Source organism: Pezoporus flaviventris, unplaced genomic scaffold (assembly GCF_033815535.1).
Source record: "Pezoporus flaviventris isolate CSIRO_AGI_PZ_B2104156 unplaced genomic scaffold, CSIRO_AGI_Pfla_v1 ptg000031l, whole genome shotgun sequence".
In the NCBI taxonomy this organism is placed as follows: domain Eukaryota; kingdom Metazoa; phylum Chordata; class Aves; order Psittaciformes; family Psittacidae; genus Pezoporus; species Pezoporus flaviventris.
The window spans coordinates 28,035,570-28,054,077 of record NW_026892579.1 but is presented as its reverse complement, the minus strand read 5'-3'; the positions used below and the strand labels follow the sequence as shown (position 1 = coordinate 28,054,077).

The 18,508-nt window shown below is 35.3% G+C and overlaps 1 protein-coding gene and 1 long non-coding RNA gene across 2 annotated transcripts in view; one reads left to right on the top strand and one right to left on the bottom strand.

Annotated features, from left to right (window-relative positions):
• Positions 1-18,508, bottom strand: part of EYS (eyes shut homolog) — an 828,128-nt gene that overhangs the window by 182,662 nt on the left and 626,958 nt on the right. Inside the window, exon 36 of the mRNA XM_061460547.1 lies at positions 16,656-16,885. Within this exon, the coding sequence (XP_061316531.1) occupies positions 16,656-16,885 (230 nt within the window). The remainder of the gene's footprint in view (positions 1-16,655; positions 16,886-18,508) is intronic.
• On the top strand, positions 3,705-4,913 carry LOC133273439 (uncharacterized). The gene is made up of 2 exons (XR_009744800.1): positions 3,705-3,813; positions 4,540-4,913. It is a non-coding gene; the product is annotated as an uncharacterized LOC133273439 (long non-coding RNA).

Sequence of the window (18,508 nt, the reverse complement as noted above, 5' to 3'; positions counted from 1 at the left end):
GCCAAATACTTGCTTCTGGAAAGCTGAGAAAAAATGTCATCTGATTAAAAACTATTCTTCTCACATCCTGCATGTTTTTATAGAAGATAAAGCTTCCTTCCTGTTGAGTGGATGCATAGCACTGTATATCAAGACAATGCCAGGAGTGACAGCTTAGCTACTTAACCTGCTGTCAAGTTTTACTTTACTATTTTCAAACTGCTGTAGTTAAAAAAAATTGCTGGAAAAACTGTGTTAGTTTATCTAACAGTGATTAATAATTGTAGTATTTTAGTTCTCCAGTGGTCGTACAGCTTTTTTTTTTTGCCTAGCACTCTGGTTAAAATAAAGCCCTCCTACCTGGTCTTCCAATGCAGCTTTCCATTTTCACTAGTCTTTTATAAGGGTGTATTCTCTCAGGTAATGGATTTAAGTGATTTACACAGTGTTAGACCAAGGGAGCAGAAATTTCTGTGTTTCTAAGAGCAGCCACACTTTTAATCAAATATAGCTCATAAATCACATTTACAACTTTCAGAGCTCAATCAATAGGATACTTTATAGTCTGTAACAAAATTATCTGGAAAGAAGTAGAAGTACAAGAGGGATGTTACTGAAGGGCCACTCACACCTAGGCTCTGCACCCCGTCTGCCTTTAGGGATTAAACTGCCAATTTTAACAATGAGTGACCTGTCCCAGAACTCTAATGCATTTATAAGCAATGCACAGGTGGCTGCTAATGCAGTATTTTAGGAGACTATAATCAATAGTATCAAAGCACAGCAAGTTTTCTGTTCCACTACCCTACTTTGGTGACAAGTGTTAGTACTTTTCTCATCAAACTTTAGTTAAATACTTCTATTCTCGTGGGCAAAAGTTTTTGTGGCTTTGCTAACTCCACACTACTAAATTTCTCTGAAGATGTCTCCAAATGAGTCGCAGAATACCAAGGACTTCTCAGTGCTAATTCAGTTACATGTCTTCTTTGAATTCAATTTGCATATTCAATATAGCAAATTCTTCATCAAGTGTTTAATTTATATACATAATACTGAACAGTCTCCTTCTATAAAATGTAGTAAAAATTACTGTATTACACCATACTTCATCTAGAACTGATGTACATAAGTAAATAACAAATTCTGTAAATTACTGCTAAAACACCTGCATAACTTCAACTATATATTAGGTAACTTTTTCATAATTTCTAGAGTATGCAACAGAAAATAAGAACTTAATCACTTCACATTACATATTTCTTCAAAATGTGTTGCCTATTTATATATTCCATTAATGACAGAAATACTTTCTATCTATTTTGTGTTGAAGATTTATTTGCAATTTTTCCCTGCAAAAGGCACCATGAGAATTCTCATACTCTGTGCCAAGACTGCAAATAACAAAAAGTATTATCTTGACCTCTTAAAGATGTAATGACAGCAGCTTTCACAAAAATATAAGCCTTTGCCTGCAACTCTTGGATCAATGTCCAAATTACACACATTCTGTAGTGATACCAGGAAGTGCTGGCTAAGTGACTTTTAAGTGATAGACTACTCAACAGCAAGTTTTCATTCAGATGAAAATCATAATAGACTGTATTCAGATAGCTTTGCTTTTCATTCCTTTTTGAGACCTCTCCAGAAAGTGTTGGCAAATATTTAGATGATTTCAGGTTTTGAAGACAGAAGACTAGAACACACTGAACACTGAGGATGTGACAGTTGTTACCAGCTCTTAAAGCATACAAAAGGCAAAAATTAGGAAATAGCACTGATACATTCAGACCTTGTATTAAAATGTATTTCCAGTATTACTTTCAGCAACTCAGATGGAAATTGCTTGTAAAGACAGAAGACAAAGAAAATGCTGCCACAGATAGGAAGACTTTTAATATTATGTCTATGAGTGATCATGTTGCCACAGATTCAAGACAGTTCTACAGGCTAAAAATGTTAAAGTAAGGTCCTAGATGTGACTGGGTCTTTAATGGGTTTAAACACTTGTCCTTTTCAATATAAAACTTCAATAATTTTACTTTAAATTAAGGTTGGGAGAAAGTTGTTTGTCAAATAAATGACAAATATGATCTGGTGTTGGGTGGTCAGCTTCCAGACAAACCCTCTTCTTGTAGATGGAGAATATGGCACCTAATAAAATTACCATATTTATCTATTTTCTACCATAAATGGAACCCTCTGATTTGTGACCATTATGAAAATGTTGTCAATAAGACTTTTCTGGTATTCAAAGGACAGCAACTGGGTGGACATACAGAGACCTGCCTGCATGATCTGGTACAGAAAAATACTTACTAATTCAATTTCTATTCAAAGTTGGCAGGCCATGAATCAGGTCTGGTCTACAAGGCATGGTGCTGCAGTAATGCACACAGATGGTAGTAATTTTCCCAAATGTGTGAATTCCCATGCTAATAAAATTACATTATTTATGATTTCTTCACACACTGCTTCAAGACCAATGATTTCTCAGATGAAGTCAGGGCATGACCATCTGTCAGTGATCATAATGATGTATAGATCATGCAGCATCTGGTCAAAATATAATTCAAAAGGTCAATAATGGCTACATAATCTGCAGTATGCTATGATAAAAGTTATCATATCATGAAACAGCCTTATGTGCTAGCAAGGCAAGTAACACTATATTATGGGGCCTGGATTTTTTTTCTGATTATAAGATTCTGAAACCTGTACCAAACCAGATAAACCCTGAGCTTAGAGTTTTCTCCGTAGTAATCATGTCAGAGCAGGGTTGTTTAGCATGTTGAATATATGCTAAGTATCCAACTTTTAAGAGGAAGCTTTCTTTTGTATCAGCCAATCACAAAGGAAAGGTGCACCAAGATAAAGGGTTTTTTAAATTATGTGTGCAACTGATTCCATTAAAACTGAAGGAAATTGACTTTATGCAATTACTAGCCTGACAGGCATATTTTTTATTAATAACAAGTAGAATATGCTGTCAATTTATTATGGATACTCGATGTGCATTGATAGTACTGATATAGAAAAATACACATTTTAAAATTGTTCAGTGCAAATAAGTTTCTTTTGCACATTAATGTTTTGAGTTTTCAAATCCATGAAAGCTTTCTGTTGAGATAAAAAAATATTCTGGGTAAAGAAAAAAAAAACCAAAAAAAGAAATTACTGACAATGTACATATATACCTGTTTCAGAGAAACATTTAAGGTTTGTGTTCTGTGAAAATATATAACAAACAGGATCCTTGAAAACACATAATGTATCTGTGGTTGGTCTTACATACTGGGCAGTGGATTTAAAACTGTTGATCAGAAATACCTGCATCCACAATTTAATGTTTCTATTCTCAAGCATTCTCATGAGAGTTAGTTTGCCCGTGCTGACTGTCCCTTACTGAGTTAAGGACAGCTGTTGCAGCCTGTGAAAACACAGCATCTCTGGGTGATCTGCTGACCCTTGTCATTAATAAAGGTTTTGGAATTCACTTTTGTGTGGGACATGACTGCTGTCAAATACATTTGTTTTAATGCATAAAACCTGACACATTATGCTACCTACTAATTTGTTAATCCTCATGCTCTTTATGCTACTGTATTAGCTTTCAAAAGCAGCTGATTGGAATTATCACATATCTCATGATTAGAAAAGGATGTAAGTAAGGACCTCCTTGAGGCAGCTTTGGGAATCTTGAAAAACAACTAGATATAAAATGAAGAGTGAATTGCTACTTGGCAAGCAGAATCACACTGTTCTGATCCCACAAAAAAACACAGAAGAATGTGCAGCAAGAATTGCAGTGAGGGAACAGAAGTCTAAGGTCATAGAGTGAGTCTGAGGCTAATTCAAGAATATAGGAGAGCTTGATTTTTAGTCTCTTATGCTATTTAATGTTAACAGTTTCTCTATCAAGCACTGAATTTGTTTAGGCTACAGTAGAAAAAAACACATCAGTAACTGGAAAATCAGTTTCTTGCAGAGCATGCATGGAGTTGCTTCTGGTGCCCTGAAGTACTCTCTGTAAGTTACTCCCAGGAACAGACTTTTGCTCTAATACATTACTGTAGGTTTTCTTGGGGGTGGAGGCAGGGATACTCTTCACTTCCTTATCTGATTGTTTCTTTCCTCAAATGCACTCTGTGTTGACTGAGAAACAGTCACATTCTTTGATCTGTGACAGTCTATTTTACTTTTCTTTCAGTATGTTTTGCTTTGTTATTTCTTTCCTTACACTGAACATTGTCTGTGCAAGTACTTCTACTCCTTCCATGAAACAACTGAATAGCTGGCCCCAGGAAACCAATTCTGCAAAGCTACCTGACATCAGCTTTCTCCAGACCCTATCTCTTTCAAGTCAAACTCTCTGGAAACTAATCTCTCTTTATGCTCCACCTTTGTGAAGGTCTTTTTCTTTGCTACGTTTTTATAATCCACTGCGTACAGCCAAAGAAAACCATTTCTGTGGTCTCACTAGATTGATTCATGCCATCCCAGAATATATATATTATTCTTCCTCCCTAAATCCCTTCCTCCTTTCCTTTATTATTCTTGTAGATCTTATGTGACATGTGCAGAGTACCAAGCTAAGATGTGTGGTGGATTCTGTTCTCTGCTGTATCATATATGTGATGGTCCACTGGTCACAAAAGCAATGAAAATAAGCAACAAGCTACTGCAGATTTTGAGAAGGACTTATGGAACCAGCAGAAAACCACAAAATGCAGGCCCTTGGTTTTGTGGTCAAAGATAGGAAAAGCAAAACATAGTAATTACTAATGCCAGATTGGTACACCCATATTTGGATATACTTTCTGAAATAATCTCTAGCTGATAGCAATGTAGTTATTCAGCTATTTATTTGAATTCTCCAAACATTTCCTAATATTGCCTCTTTAGTTGACTAATATATTAATACAAATTCAACCCCACATTTTAATGACTTTTTTTTTCATTTCACCTTCAAGGCATTCTGTCCTTTTTTAAGATCACAATAGCTGCCAATTCAATTGAGCCTCATGCTCTTTATTACATTATATCAGCTTTTGAAAACAGCTGATCTGAATCATCAGACATTCCAGGATTAGAAAAGGAAGTAAATAAGGGCCTTACAACACTACGTACCAAAGTAGTAGTTGGAAAAACATTGGTTTTATTCTGCACATGCTGTTGTCCAAAAACATTAAAGGCAAAAAAACCAATGCTTACAAACATTATGAAGATACTTGAAGATTAACCTTTTCTCAGTTTTTGCTTTGATCGCTATTCTAAGTCGTTATTTAATACTCATGCTGCCATACCTTCATTCTACTAGAACGTTTTCCATTTTCATCCAGAATAAAAAAAAATATTGTAGTAGAGAAAATATAAATGGAAACTACAAAAAAGAAGAAATGCCATGGCTCAGTCTTTATTCAGTGATGACAGCAGGGAAACATTCATGCTCTTTTAAGAAAAAAGTCTAAGTTGGACTTGGTTAGACTAAACATGATTGGTTTTAGACTCTCCTGGGTTCAGCAGTAGCAGTCATTTTTCTCCTTCTTAGTAGCTGGTGCACTGCTGTGTTTTTGACTTTCAGCCTGGGAACAGTGTTGATAACACCGATGTTTTTAGTTGTTGCTCAGTAATAATTACTCTGACCAAGGACTTTGTAAGTCTCATGCTCTTCCAGAGAGGATGGGAAGCTGGGAGGAAGCAGAGACAGGACACCTGACCCAAACTAGCCAAAGAGGTATTCCATACCACAGCACGTCATGCCCAGTATATAAATTGGGGGCAGTTACCCGGAAGGGCTAGATCACTCCTTGGGTCAGGCTGGGTATCGGTCGGTGAGTGGTGAGAGGTTGTATTCTCTTCCCTTGTTATTTCCCTTATCATTATTATTATCGGTGGTAGCAGCAGTGGTTTTGCATTATACCTTAGTTACTGGACTTTTCTTATCTCAACCCATGGGAGTTACATTCTTTTGATTCTCCTTCCCATCCCAGCAGGGATGCGGGGGGGGAGGGGGAAGGAGTTGGGAGGGGGGAGGAAGGAGGGTGGAGTGAGCAGGTGACTGCATGGTTCTGGGTTGCTGGCTGGGCTTAAACCACAACATAGACTTACACACAGATTTCTATCAAGAGATAATTAAATTCAGATTTTGTTCAGTATTATCTCATTTTCAAAGTTATTGTAACCATCATTTATACATAACCACAAAGCACACTCAGAATTTGCAGAGAGCACCTAAAAGCAATGAGAAGACTTAGCTTCTTGTCTCACTCAGTTTATCAAATGTGATGTGGCACACAACATGTCTACTCACCTATCTTCCCACCACAGGGGCCACCACAACCACATTTAGCCATAACTACTGTGAATGCCTTTACCACAGAATGCATCCCCTGCTGACTCATGTGAAATGAGCAGATTACTTCAAACAAACACTGTTCTAGGTGAGCAAGCTGAGTAGCTACTAAATGGCTCAGACTGCCTTACAGAATGACATTGCAGCTGATACACAACACGCTAACATATGGTTTGCTGTATCTGTAAAGTTAACTTTAGATTAAACTGGTTTGGACTGGAAAGCAAAAATTTTCCACATATGATGGACTACACATGTTTTCCACATGACTACAAAAAGAATAATGCAAGTTTGTAACAGCAGGCAGGCAGCATGCAGAAGACATCACTTTCCATCTGAGCAGGGATTTAAAAACCTCAGACCAGGTCTCCCTTCTTTTTGACACTGTCATGCACGTAAGGGTAACAAAGAAATTGTCAAATACAAGGAGATGTTAAAAATGTCCCTATCATTATACCATGGCTCATAAAAAAGGAGATACAGTTTTTTTCTGTTCACACTGCATTGGGGTGGCAGGTAGGCAAGTTACAAGAGACTGTAACAGCTACAAAACTAAGGGAGAATAAACAAACAAAAAAGGTGACAGGAAAAGAGATACAACTATTATGAAGTAATTTCTAGATGCTTTCTATGTATTATTCACATATACACAATAGCACATAACCAGTATATTCCTTGAGAGGAAAAAAAGTTGGAAAAGAAATGACATAGTATCAGTATTGCATGGTCTGTAGCGTAACATTTAGAAAGGAAGGAAGAAGCTGTGTTAGTTAGGTTCAGAAAGAAGCAGCATTTCTGTTATTAGCGAAGACACTGCTTTTAATGACATTTCAGAGTATTTTCATAGATGCCTTTAAGCATTTCTTTCTCTTTTTTTCTTTTTCTCTTTTTTTTTCTTTTTTTTTTGTAGGCAGACATTGATTATATCTTCTCTTAAAGATTCATTAATCAAATGTTAAGGGGGAAGACAGTTTTTGCCAGGAAAGCACCTTTTAAAGCAGAGAATGGAAATAGCCATGTTATGAGCAAAAAAAATCATGGCATAGATAAATGAAGACATTGCCAGAACTTATAAAAATCCTTATGTCATGCACAATGCCTAAGCCTTATTGATTGTCAGGAGTGAGATTCAGCACTACTCCTAGAATTCTACATAGCTTTGGCAAGTTGTTTACGTAAAAAATAAGATACAGCAATATAATAGGATAGTATTAATCTACTGCTTCTAAAACTGTAACAACTCAGCAGGATTTCAGTGTAGCACTACTGGAGCTGGAAGAAAGAATGAAGAATGTCTCTGTTCTAGAAATACAGCAAATATATAATGTATTTTCAGAGATAACATAAAATGCAGACAAATGCAGGGGTTGGTAACGTCCTTGCTGAAATCTCATTTGAAGAACACCAAAGTAGTAAAACACCTCTGCACTGAGGTAAGATGATAATACCACAAGCTGAAAGAGTTTGTGGATATGTCAAGTATAAAATGTTAGTTTCTGCCATCAGGTAGTTCTTAGTTTTTATTAACATTCTCTGTGTCCAAGTTTTTTTTATTCTTATGAGATATTTTTAGCCGGATGAAATGTAATGCTGATGAATACTTTCCTTTATAACTCCTCATTTCATTTTGCTTTTCTAGCTTAGTATTTCAAGAATATTTTCAGCGTTGAGCTGCCCTATCATGCCAGTTCAGAAATCTGTCCTGCCTGCTGCTAAATGACAGAGTAGTAGTTTCTTTATTCTCCTCCCTCTTCCTATCCTTAAGCGTCATCAGCTGTTTAGTATATTTAACAGGGACCAAAGGCCTTATCATCTTGTTAATGTACCTAAATCCCCATGAAACTAACGTTTCGTTGTTTTACAAAAAAAAAAAATAAAAGCAAGGGTGACCTTTACACCAAACACATTTTAAGCCAGTATTTTGGATCACAATATTCTGTTTTGGGCAAATTTACTGTTACTATTTCATCAAAATCTTTTGCCTCCCCAGCCTCTCTGGATATATTTAAGATCCCCAAGCATCACCATCTCGATTGCATGAAAATATTCAGGCTTTAAATCTGGGCTGACATTTTTCCCTTTATTTTCAGCTGCACCCAGGCTGGTCTCTAGAAATGTCAGAAAAAGGGAGACTGATTCTGATCATCTGGAGCTGAATTTTGTCATATCATTTCCTGTCTTGAGTCTGTCTGGCTTCATCTTTAAAGGAAGAGTTTTATGCAGTATGCTGGATTTCAAAAGGCAATGAATGAAATGTCCCTTCACACTCAACTTTTTTTTAGTGCATGTAAATCCTACATTTTCTACACCTTTTCTATGCATTCATTTTTTTTTTACGACTGATTTAAAATGCTTTTATATCAAGATCAGAATTAAAATAACAGGAGTTCCTATAAAATTCCCATATAGGAATCTCCAGGAACAAAGACAGTTGCATACTGATTCTACTATGCTCTTAACATGACATTTAATGAAGTACCCACATATTTAATAGGAATATTCCCATCTTGCTTTTTTTTTTTCTTTTTTTGCTACTAAAATAACAGCTCCACAATTAAAACTATGTACAAATTTTAAATGATAAATCTTCCTTTTTGTATTGCACTGAGCTGAAAAAAATATCCCAGTAACAAAATCCCTGTTATATGAGAAAATGTAAGTGAAGAGGTAAGTGTCTGAGAAGAGACTGAGTTTCTGCTGTTAACTCTAAGAGAAACCTTAAATACTGCATTTTGTCACATCATACATATTTTACTCATATAAATTTGTGGTTAATTTATTCTTCTTATTTTGCTGAAGTTCACCAGTTTCTGAAGCAGGTTGTTCAGATGAATAAAAAAACCCCAGTCACTACAGCTATGATCATTTAAAAAAGATAATGTTAAGAATAATGCCACATGTTGTAAAACCTTTTTGGAAGTCAGATGAATCTACAGTTTTCCACTATGAGTGGTTGAGGCTAACAAGATGCTTGCCTTTATTCTCTTGGTTTTATTTCTCATATTTGTGTATTTTCTCTTGTGTTCAATATGCAAGAGATTTGTATTATTTCTATATAATGCAATGCTGTTTTTTTTTTTCTTTTATAGGGTGGAAGAATTCATTAAGCAAATTCTTTACACAGGACCATATCATTCACATAAGAAAATTATTTTTATTTATGCAATTTCCTGTCTTAAATATGTATCTAAAAGAAAGGAGGAATCTGACAGTAAATTCCTCAACTCTTTGCTCTGTTTGATGATGTATTCAGTATTTTCACTAATTCCACTGAAACACAGGGGGACTCTACATGCTCCCTATTTCTTGAACCTCCCAAATATTCTGCACAGGACGGATCTACAGGCATGAAGAATGTAAATAAATAAGTACAGGAAAGTCATCTTTTGAATCCTTAATTTCCTGGGTAGTTAAATACCTAAAGAGATAAAATGTTTTTGCTATATAATTACTTGCATATTTTATCATCACAAACTGTTATTGCAAAAATATAAAGAAAATACAATTGTAGAAGAAAATTTCTCTTTTTATAGTATAAGCTGTCTTCTTTCCCTCGAAGGAGGTTTGCTCTCTTAAGGAGCCTCAAAACAGTGATCTCCTAACATTTATATCTTAAATTTCCCTCCCCTTTGAACAACAGTAGTTCGAGATTTTATGTAAACACAAGCACCAGTGTTCCATAAAGATGCATGAAAAGGAATGTGTCAGGCAATTCTAATCAGAAATAATGGAGGGGGTGGGGGGTGGGGTTCATAGTTGAGCCAGTTTAATGCTTAGGCCAGAAAAGAACAAAGGCATTTCCTTTGTAACCACATCAGGTAAGCGGTCAGTGTCCTCCCAGAATGACCATTCACTTTGGATTCATTTGTGACATGAAAGAATCTGCCAGTTGGCATTGTTCTGAGCAGGATGCTTTAGGGAGTTTCCTAGAGAATCCTGATGTTCACTTCACATTCACAGCTAGCTGAATCTCCTAAGAGTGGTCTCCAGCAGATCAGCAGCTGCACACCTTTGTATCCGGGAATGAAAAAAATAAAACCCTGTGCTTTTTTAATCACAGCATTCTTGAAATCAAAATGTCATAGTAGCACAATATACTGTTATCCTAAGTCGCTAACACAGGTGATTTCACTGGTAGAAGGACTAACTAACTGTTTATTCTGTGCTATAAAAGCAAACTAGTCTTCTTTTCTCTTTCTTACAGGCTACATAATAAAGCTCAAAGACATTATTTAATACTTCACCTGCTTTATCACATGGCATTTCCTGTGGAAGAATGCAAATGAGTCTAGCTCAGAAAATAAGCATTGCCATACAGCCTGGGGAGACAAATAACATTCCCACAGATGACTTGATTATCAGCAAATTAGCACTAACAGAACAAATGGCAGCAATTCAACCATCACTGAAAGAAGGTGTTTCCAGAAAATGTCATAAATGGAGAAGCAAAGGAAGAAAAGAATTAAGTATTTGTCACCTATGCAGTAAGGGTTATCTTCGAATGTAAAATGACTCCAAGGAGCTGGGAGATTAGCAGCTGAACAGGTAACAAGGTTTAGAAAAAAATCAATTTTATACTGACATTTTCAAACAGAAAATGAATGGAAGAAAACTTGTTCCCCACAATTCTAAACTTACCATTGCTACATTTTCTATTATCTGTTCTTGTCTAAAATATGTTATAAAATTGTTTCAGCTCTCTTAAAGATTACTATGACAAGAAAACTTTCATCCACACTAAAGAAATAGTGATTCAGATGCCTAATTGTAGAAATGCCAAAATTTCACAGGTCTGATCTACACGGGAAAGCAAAGACTTTTCTACTGCTTTTATGATTCATTTTTCCCAGAAAAGGCTGACTTCTTGAGATGTCATGAAAGCCTTTATAGCAGAATGCTCATTTTTAATAACACTCAAATGATTAAAAAAAAAAAAATCTTTAAACAATATTTTACTGCAGCGACCTTATGCTAAGTCCAGGTGACTGTGCACATAATGTGATTACTCACAGATGCATGGCAATATGAAGCGCTAACACGTTACATTTCACAAGGTTTGGCTAGTCTCATATCAAAGTGCAAGGTCAGACCCACAGATGAAAGTGCAGAGAACATTAGAATTAATTTAGATAATTCCTTTTTCTTTGCATTGCTCATCAAAATATTACTTCTGTTGAATTCTAATATACCAAGTAAAATGTATGGGAATGGCTAGCTATTTCCTACACACAGTTTTAAAATTGTTGCAAGTGCAATTTGTCTATCAAAGCCAACAGACAAAGTTATTTAAATTCTGGATAAATCTTTGTTCTTAAGTATCCTACTGTGTTTTAATTTTTAATGTCTTCCTCTCAATCTGAAGGGAAAACTTCATACTTTTTATAAATTTAGCCCAAATCTAGAAAGTTAATTTGAAAGTTTTGCATACACATATAAATGCATTTTGTGGGAAATTAATAAATATCTCATATGTTTAGACATTGGCTGTAGTTTATGACATCAAATTAATTACTGAAGTTTATACATAGCTCTAAACCTGTTGTTTTTCTACTCACAGAGTACTACCAAGTTATGAATGATTTTGAGGGAGGACAAAATCAGTGAAAGAACACCTGAACTCTGAAAAAGCAGAGAATATGGGGTGACAATCATCTCACATTTTTCTTTCTGGGTATCTCAAACAGAGACTTGAATGTGGAGATGAAAACACAACTGTCCTTCCTCACTCACACATCTTCATATGATTCCTCATCCTTCTTTTTGATGGCAGTTGTCACAGACTTGTTTTAAATCATACATACGAAGTATAAACATTATTAAGCAGATAGATTTATGACTTACTGAGACATGAGGTTGTTCTAAATATGGCCAAAATCACAGAAATTGGACCAATTACATTTATTTTCAAAACCAAATACATTGACATACTAGTCAATGATGCAAGTTAGAAATGTTAAGTTAGGAAAAATCTCTATAAAAGCTGCTAGTAAAAGAAAACTCTAATGTCAGGGTGGTATTATAAAGTATTGCTTGACAAATCAGGAATTCTGACAGTGTATCCCAGGGAACAAATGTAACGAAGTCCCCAGGTGGGACGTTTGTAAAATAAATGCATGTAACAACCTCCTATTTTACTCCTGGTTTTGCAGCTTTGTGAAAGGAGTTGACCTTTAAGTAATGTACAGAATATACCCAGGCAACATATAAAAATTAAAAAGATTTCTCATTTTTTAACACGACATTTAAATATTCTTTTTATTGAACAATTTATAAAACTTCTACAGAATGCAAAAAATTTTGGTGACTTTAGAAATGTTAATCTTATAATTAACAGTCAGGGACATACTTTCTTTGCACATACAAGACAGTGATATTCCAAACCTATTGCTATGAACTTTACACTAATAGACAACCATCTGCCTTCATACTAAAGCATTACATTTTTTCCGCTCGTGTGTGGGGATTTCACAATGAAGCAGATACAACCTTTTAGCTAATAATTGTTTCATGGATGAAAGAATGACACATTTAATATTAAAGTCAAAAGACTTATTTACCCAGAAAGGAAAAAGAAAAAAGCTAGCTCAGAGTACGCTCCCTGTCACTGTGTCCATATCCACACAATCTCACCTTTCTAGTGTACAACCTAGCACTCACTACTCAGTAATAAAGCTTAAATTTACACTGATACCAAATTTTCTATACTGCATTTAAGGTTAGAGGTTACAGTTTTTAAAGACAAACTTGTAGCAACTTTTTATTTCCAGATAACTTTGATAATCTGTAGTATACTTAGGTATATATCCAGCACTGACAGCTTCAGTTTGACTTTGGCAAATACACTGGTTCATACTCATGAATTTCTGTTTCATTAGGAAATGGAGATAGATTTCCACTTTTCAAAATTGTCACTTAGAGACATTTCAGATTCAGAGGTATTTGATTGTAAATAGATCATGCATTTAAATGAACTGTCTTGGCCCTAATATGTCCATAATGACTGTTTTGACTTGGAACACATTTCCTGTATGGGCAGAACAACCTACTGAAGTTTATTAGTTAAAGAGCAATCAAATAGGAAAAAGGCAATAATGCATATAACAACACACTATCAAATTAAACCACATAATTAAGATAATAGCATTCACTTACTTTCACTCTACAGGCTGGTCTTATGCACTGTAAGAAATATACAGTTGTTACTAAGTGGCATATCTTAACCTAGAAATACGCAACACATTCTAATGAAGCCAGAGTATCTAAACAGGGTTTGTGGATAGACCCTGTGGTATATTATATTGACTCTTACTACTCCAGCTGAGTGTGTGATATTATTTTCTTGCTGACCTGTAGTTAATGGTTGACCACTAAGATGTTTAATAAGTATGTGCTACTGGAATGTAGAGGTATACATTACAGCATGATCAAAACAGATCACAGCTATACCTAAGGAGTTAAGAGACAATTTTCTTGACTGGAAAAAAAAATCTGGATTGCATAGATGATAATTTAGTTTATCACTTTCAATGTTTAGAGTAAATGATTACAGTTGCCCTTATCTTCTGCAACTATGAGTTCTTTCCAGACTTCTTGAAGAACTGGTCTATGACTATCAAAGGCTTATAATGCTAGTTCAGTTGTGCAATTTCTGGTCCCGTTACATGAAATTATCAATCTCACTAAAACTTTGGAATTAAGTAAAATGACATTGTGCTTCAATTACTTTTCATCTGTTAAAAGCAGGATAAATCAAATCTGACCCTGATCTACCTAAACATGCAATATCACAGCATATGCCCTGCACTGTAGCTGCCTCAGTGAACTGCCGATGAGCCTGTCACATACCACAGCCCTGGCTGACCCAGGATTGCTAAACATGAAGAAGGAATCTATTCCCTGTATTGATGGTGGGATTGTAGGGTGTAAAAGCAGAGCTCTATGAAAAGAGGAACTCCTTAATTGGTCTTCTTACAGAAAGGGAAAAAGAAGAGGAATGTTCAAGAGCTATTAAAAGACATCTGATGTAGAAAAATGGATCGCTGTTAAAATCCTATCATCAAATATGCCTTCAGGGCTCTGCAAAGTAAACAGCATCTCTTCCAAGTATAGAAAAAGAAAAAAAAAAAGATATGTCGTGGAAATTAGACATAACCAGTGAAAGGATGAAATGATTATACAACTAAGGTTATACTCTCAAAAGGATCTACTTGTTTCAGGTTTTTCTTAAGGCTTGCATTCTAATTTTATTGAATGGAATAGTTACCAGTGCGTCTAACGTAGGATGTTTCAGTCCTAATTTTCATTATTTGGTTTCAACTACAATTTATTGTAATAATCCCTGTTTTTAATCTGCTCTACAGGCAGTCATTATTCAGTCATATTTTCACACATTTTTGAAACAAAGTAACAAAGAGGGAAGTTGACTCCTTCATTTACATAGGTAAGATAAACATGCAAAATTCCCTTGGAAATATCATTGAAAGACAATCAACACATTACGTTGTATGAACTTAGCAGGCTTGTACTGGTTAAGTTTCAAAGGAGAAATGATGAGGATGATGTATTTTTGGATGAGCAACCCAAATATAGCTGTTTCTGTAAATGAACTGGAAGGTACTTCCATTAAAGAAGTCTGTGGCACAGGGAGGTAAGTACTCAGCCCAGGTAATATAATTCAAACATAGATTATGTCAGTTTTCTTTAAAAAAATCAAACTCGCAAAGACTCCTGGAGACTGACAGATCAACAGGAAGATAAGGTTAGGTCATCCGAAGGCAGCAATCTGACACCAGTGGAGTCCAGACAAGATATCACCCAACAGAGTGGTTGTATATATACACTGCTGCAGCCTGTTACCCCAGGATGTCTACCAAACTTTTGTTTAAATTTAACACTGCTTACTCCTGGCAGACCCCTTGAGAAAAGGCAAAAGTTGCTCCCATACAAAATACTGCAGACGATGCTGATGCAAAGGATGCCAACTGCATTCTTTGGAACACAGAAGGGAATTCTGGCACATAAAATATGGGTTAATAAATAAAATATTTTATTGAAATATTGAAAAATCTTCATTGCAACACACATGGAACGGTAACTTAATCTATTCCCTTTGAAAGAAACATGCTTTTTTGGTTCCGCTATTTTATGGTTCAGTGGTTTGCACAACTGCCATGTACTGAAACCAAGTGCAAAGAGTTATGTCCAGATACCAAATGCATAGAAGATATTCACAGAATTCAACTTACTTACTTAATGACACTGACAATTTGAAATTATATGATTTAATTTATTATAAAATTGGGAAAAGCTGAAAGATAAAACAGTCTCTGGTATCTAAGCAACACATCACAATTTCTTTTTGATTTTAAGCTTACAATCATTGATTGCTTTCACATACAGTGAGTGTAATGACCTACTTTCTGACAGTAATACAAGGTGATGTTAGCTCAGATATACTGTCAACCTAGCAAGCACATTTTTAACTCTAGTAGCCTGTATTTCATACCATGGGAAGTTCATTAGGCGGATGTTACAGTTATATAACCATAATCTAGACACTTCTTTTATTTTTTTTTCTGTGCACCAGTAGTGCCCTTTAATACTATGAGAATTATCCACTGCCATTTAGAATCCCTGTATCTTAAAAGTGAAAAGTTTTTGAAGCCAGCTGTAAAATGTCATAAAAAGAACTTTCTGAAATCTAGTAATGTAAAATAATTGTAACTACAAAATAGTAACATAGATCACTTTGTCTTACAGCCTTGATTCCTTTTACAAAGAAGCCCAAATTGTCTGAAGAATTATTTTTTATTCAAATTCTAATTAAATTATGTTCATTTGACTAATACGTGCTTTATGAGCAACAATAGAACAATAGAAGTACAAATGAGCAGCAGAGTAAAAAAAGCCTTTTTAAACAACGGACCAGTCACAGGGGCAAAAAAAGACCTCGATCTGTAGAAATGGAAACAATATAATCTTTTGAGGAGATCTTCTTCTTATTTTCATAAATTAACTTTCTTCTGTCTCAGAAATAATACTTTACATAACATGCATTCACACAGTGCACAACAATTTGCACAAATACATTTTTTTTATTTACTCAAGTTTTCTATCTTTACTAGTGCCTGACTGATACTACCAAACTTATGCCGCAAGTAAATATTATTCTAAATACCTCAATGAATTTACTTCTGAGTTTCCAACAGCAACTGGGATGAAAAGCAGGGCAACATGTCGATCTCCATCTCTTCCCCTTTTCCAGCTCCAAAAAGCATAAGAATTGCATTTCACAACTAATACAGAAAGAATAAACCACAACTACCTTTTTCGCAGAACCGACCAGTGAAGTGTAGTGGGCAGTCGCACTGAAATGAGGTGGCCCCAGTAGGCAGAGAGACAGGATGACAAGTCCCTCCATTACGGCACAGTCCATCCTGGCATACAGATGGCAATGTGGGGAAAATCTGAGAGGGCACAACAGGCTCAGGCATCTCAGGCACATCAGAAGAAACCATAGGGAATGCTGTTGACAGATGTGTGGGTACAGGAATCCTGATAGGAAAGAGACAATATATCAAAACAAAACAAAACAAAACAAAAAATTTCCCAAGACTTTTCCACTTCAGCTTCATTTAAAAACAGTGTGTGTGGGGGTTGTTTAGGAATTCAGATTATATTTAAGAAAATGCAAGTACATTAGGAATTCCCAAATCAAGTCCCCATCCTGAAATCTATCAGAGAGATAATGAAAGTATTTTTCCCTGAGATTGCAAGAAATAATGTGCATGTATATAGCACGGTTTGTATTAGCTCTCACAATTCCTTTTCGGTGGATGAAAACAATGGAGTGATAAATAAATACAGGCTTGTATTATTAAGCATTTTATTGCTTGATGTTACCAAATCTCATAAGGCAGTTCTACAAGACATGACTTTCATACAAGTATATTAAGCATGCACAATCAGAAGAGAAATGCTGTAGTACAGCAACAGAGTATATTTTAATTCATGGATATAACTGGGGTGATGGTGAGAGAAAGGCAGATGATTTTGCCTTAATTTTCCCCCATAACTTTTCTTGTTTGGAATGACATTATCTCTTAATTTTTGAGCCCTCACATTAACTACTAGGCTGATACATTAATCAGTAACCTCCTTTTTTATTATTTCCTATGGCAAAGTTGCTAGAAATAAATTAACAATACCACCTGTTTGTCCTAATTGCCAGCTCTATTTGTTACTGCTTTTTTTTCATCCAGAAAGCCAAACTTACAACTCACTAAAACCATACAAATTTAAGGTTACCGATTTACTAACCAGAACAACTTATGTGCATCACAGAAATTACTAGGATGAGGGTAAAGCAAAAGGAATCAAAAGTCATACGAAGTCATGACCATTTAATAAGTTTGCACAATACTAAGAGATAGACTTTATTCTTTCATTTTATAAAGTTTAAAAGGTTCTACTTTTTTTCCAGAAAGTAAGTTTTAATTCTGAAATTTGGCAACAGTAATCTGATAAAATACCTTATTATTTATACTTCACTGTTTTTTTTAAACTTTATGAATATTTCCCCTATGTCTTCATGTTGTGCAAAAAAAAAAAAAAAAATTAAAAAAAAAATCGTATTAGAGAATGGTAGACTAGGTTGAATTGACATGTCACTGACACTTTGTCCAAAACAGAAATTAGAAATTAAATGTTCTGTGCAATGGTTTATAGGTGTTACACCTTGTGAAAGCCAACGTTTTCAGCAATGTGTTAAATATCAGCAGTCAAATTCTTATTTTGGTCAAAATGGTGGTATATACCTGCTTTTCAAAAAATAAAATTAAGAAAAATTCATATATTGGCTCCTGCTGCACCCTTCCCTCTCTCCTTGTCACCTGCTCTTATATCATAGGATCATAGAATCATAGAATAGTTAGGGTTGGAAAGGACCTTAAGATCATCTAGTTCCAACCCCCCTGCCATGGGCAGGGACACCTCATACTAAACCATACAACCCAAGGCCTCGATCATCTACGTCTGCTTACCTTATTGTAGAGGTTGCAGTATGTCTTAACAAGAAGCATTTGAAAGGGATGACTAACCATAAAAATAGAGTGTGACTCCAGAAGCAGTGTGATGGGGCACCTTCAGTGTGACTTTGCATTCACAACTACAAGCATT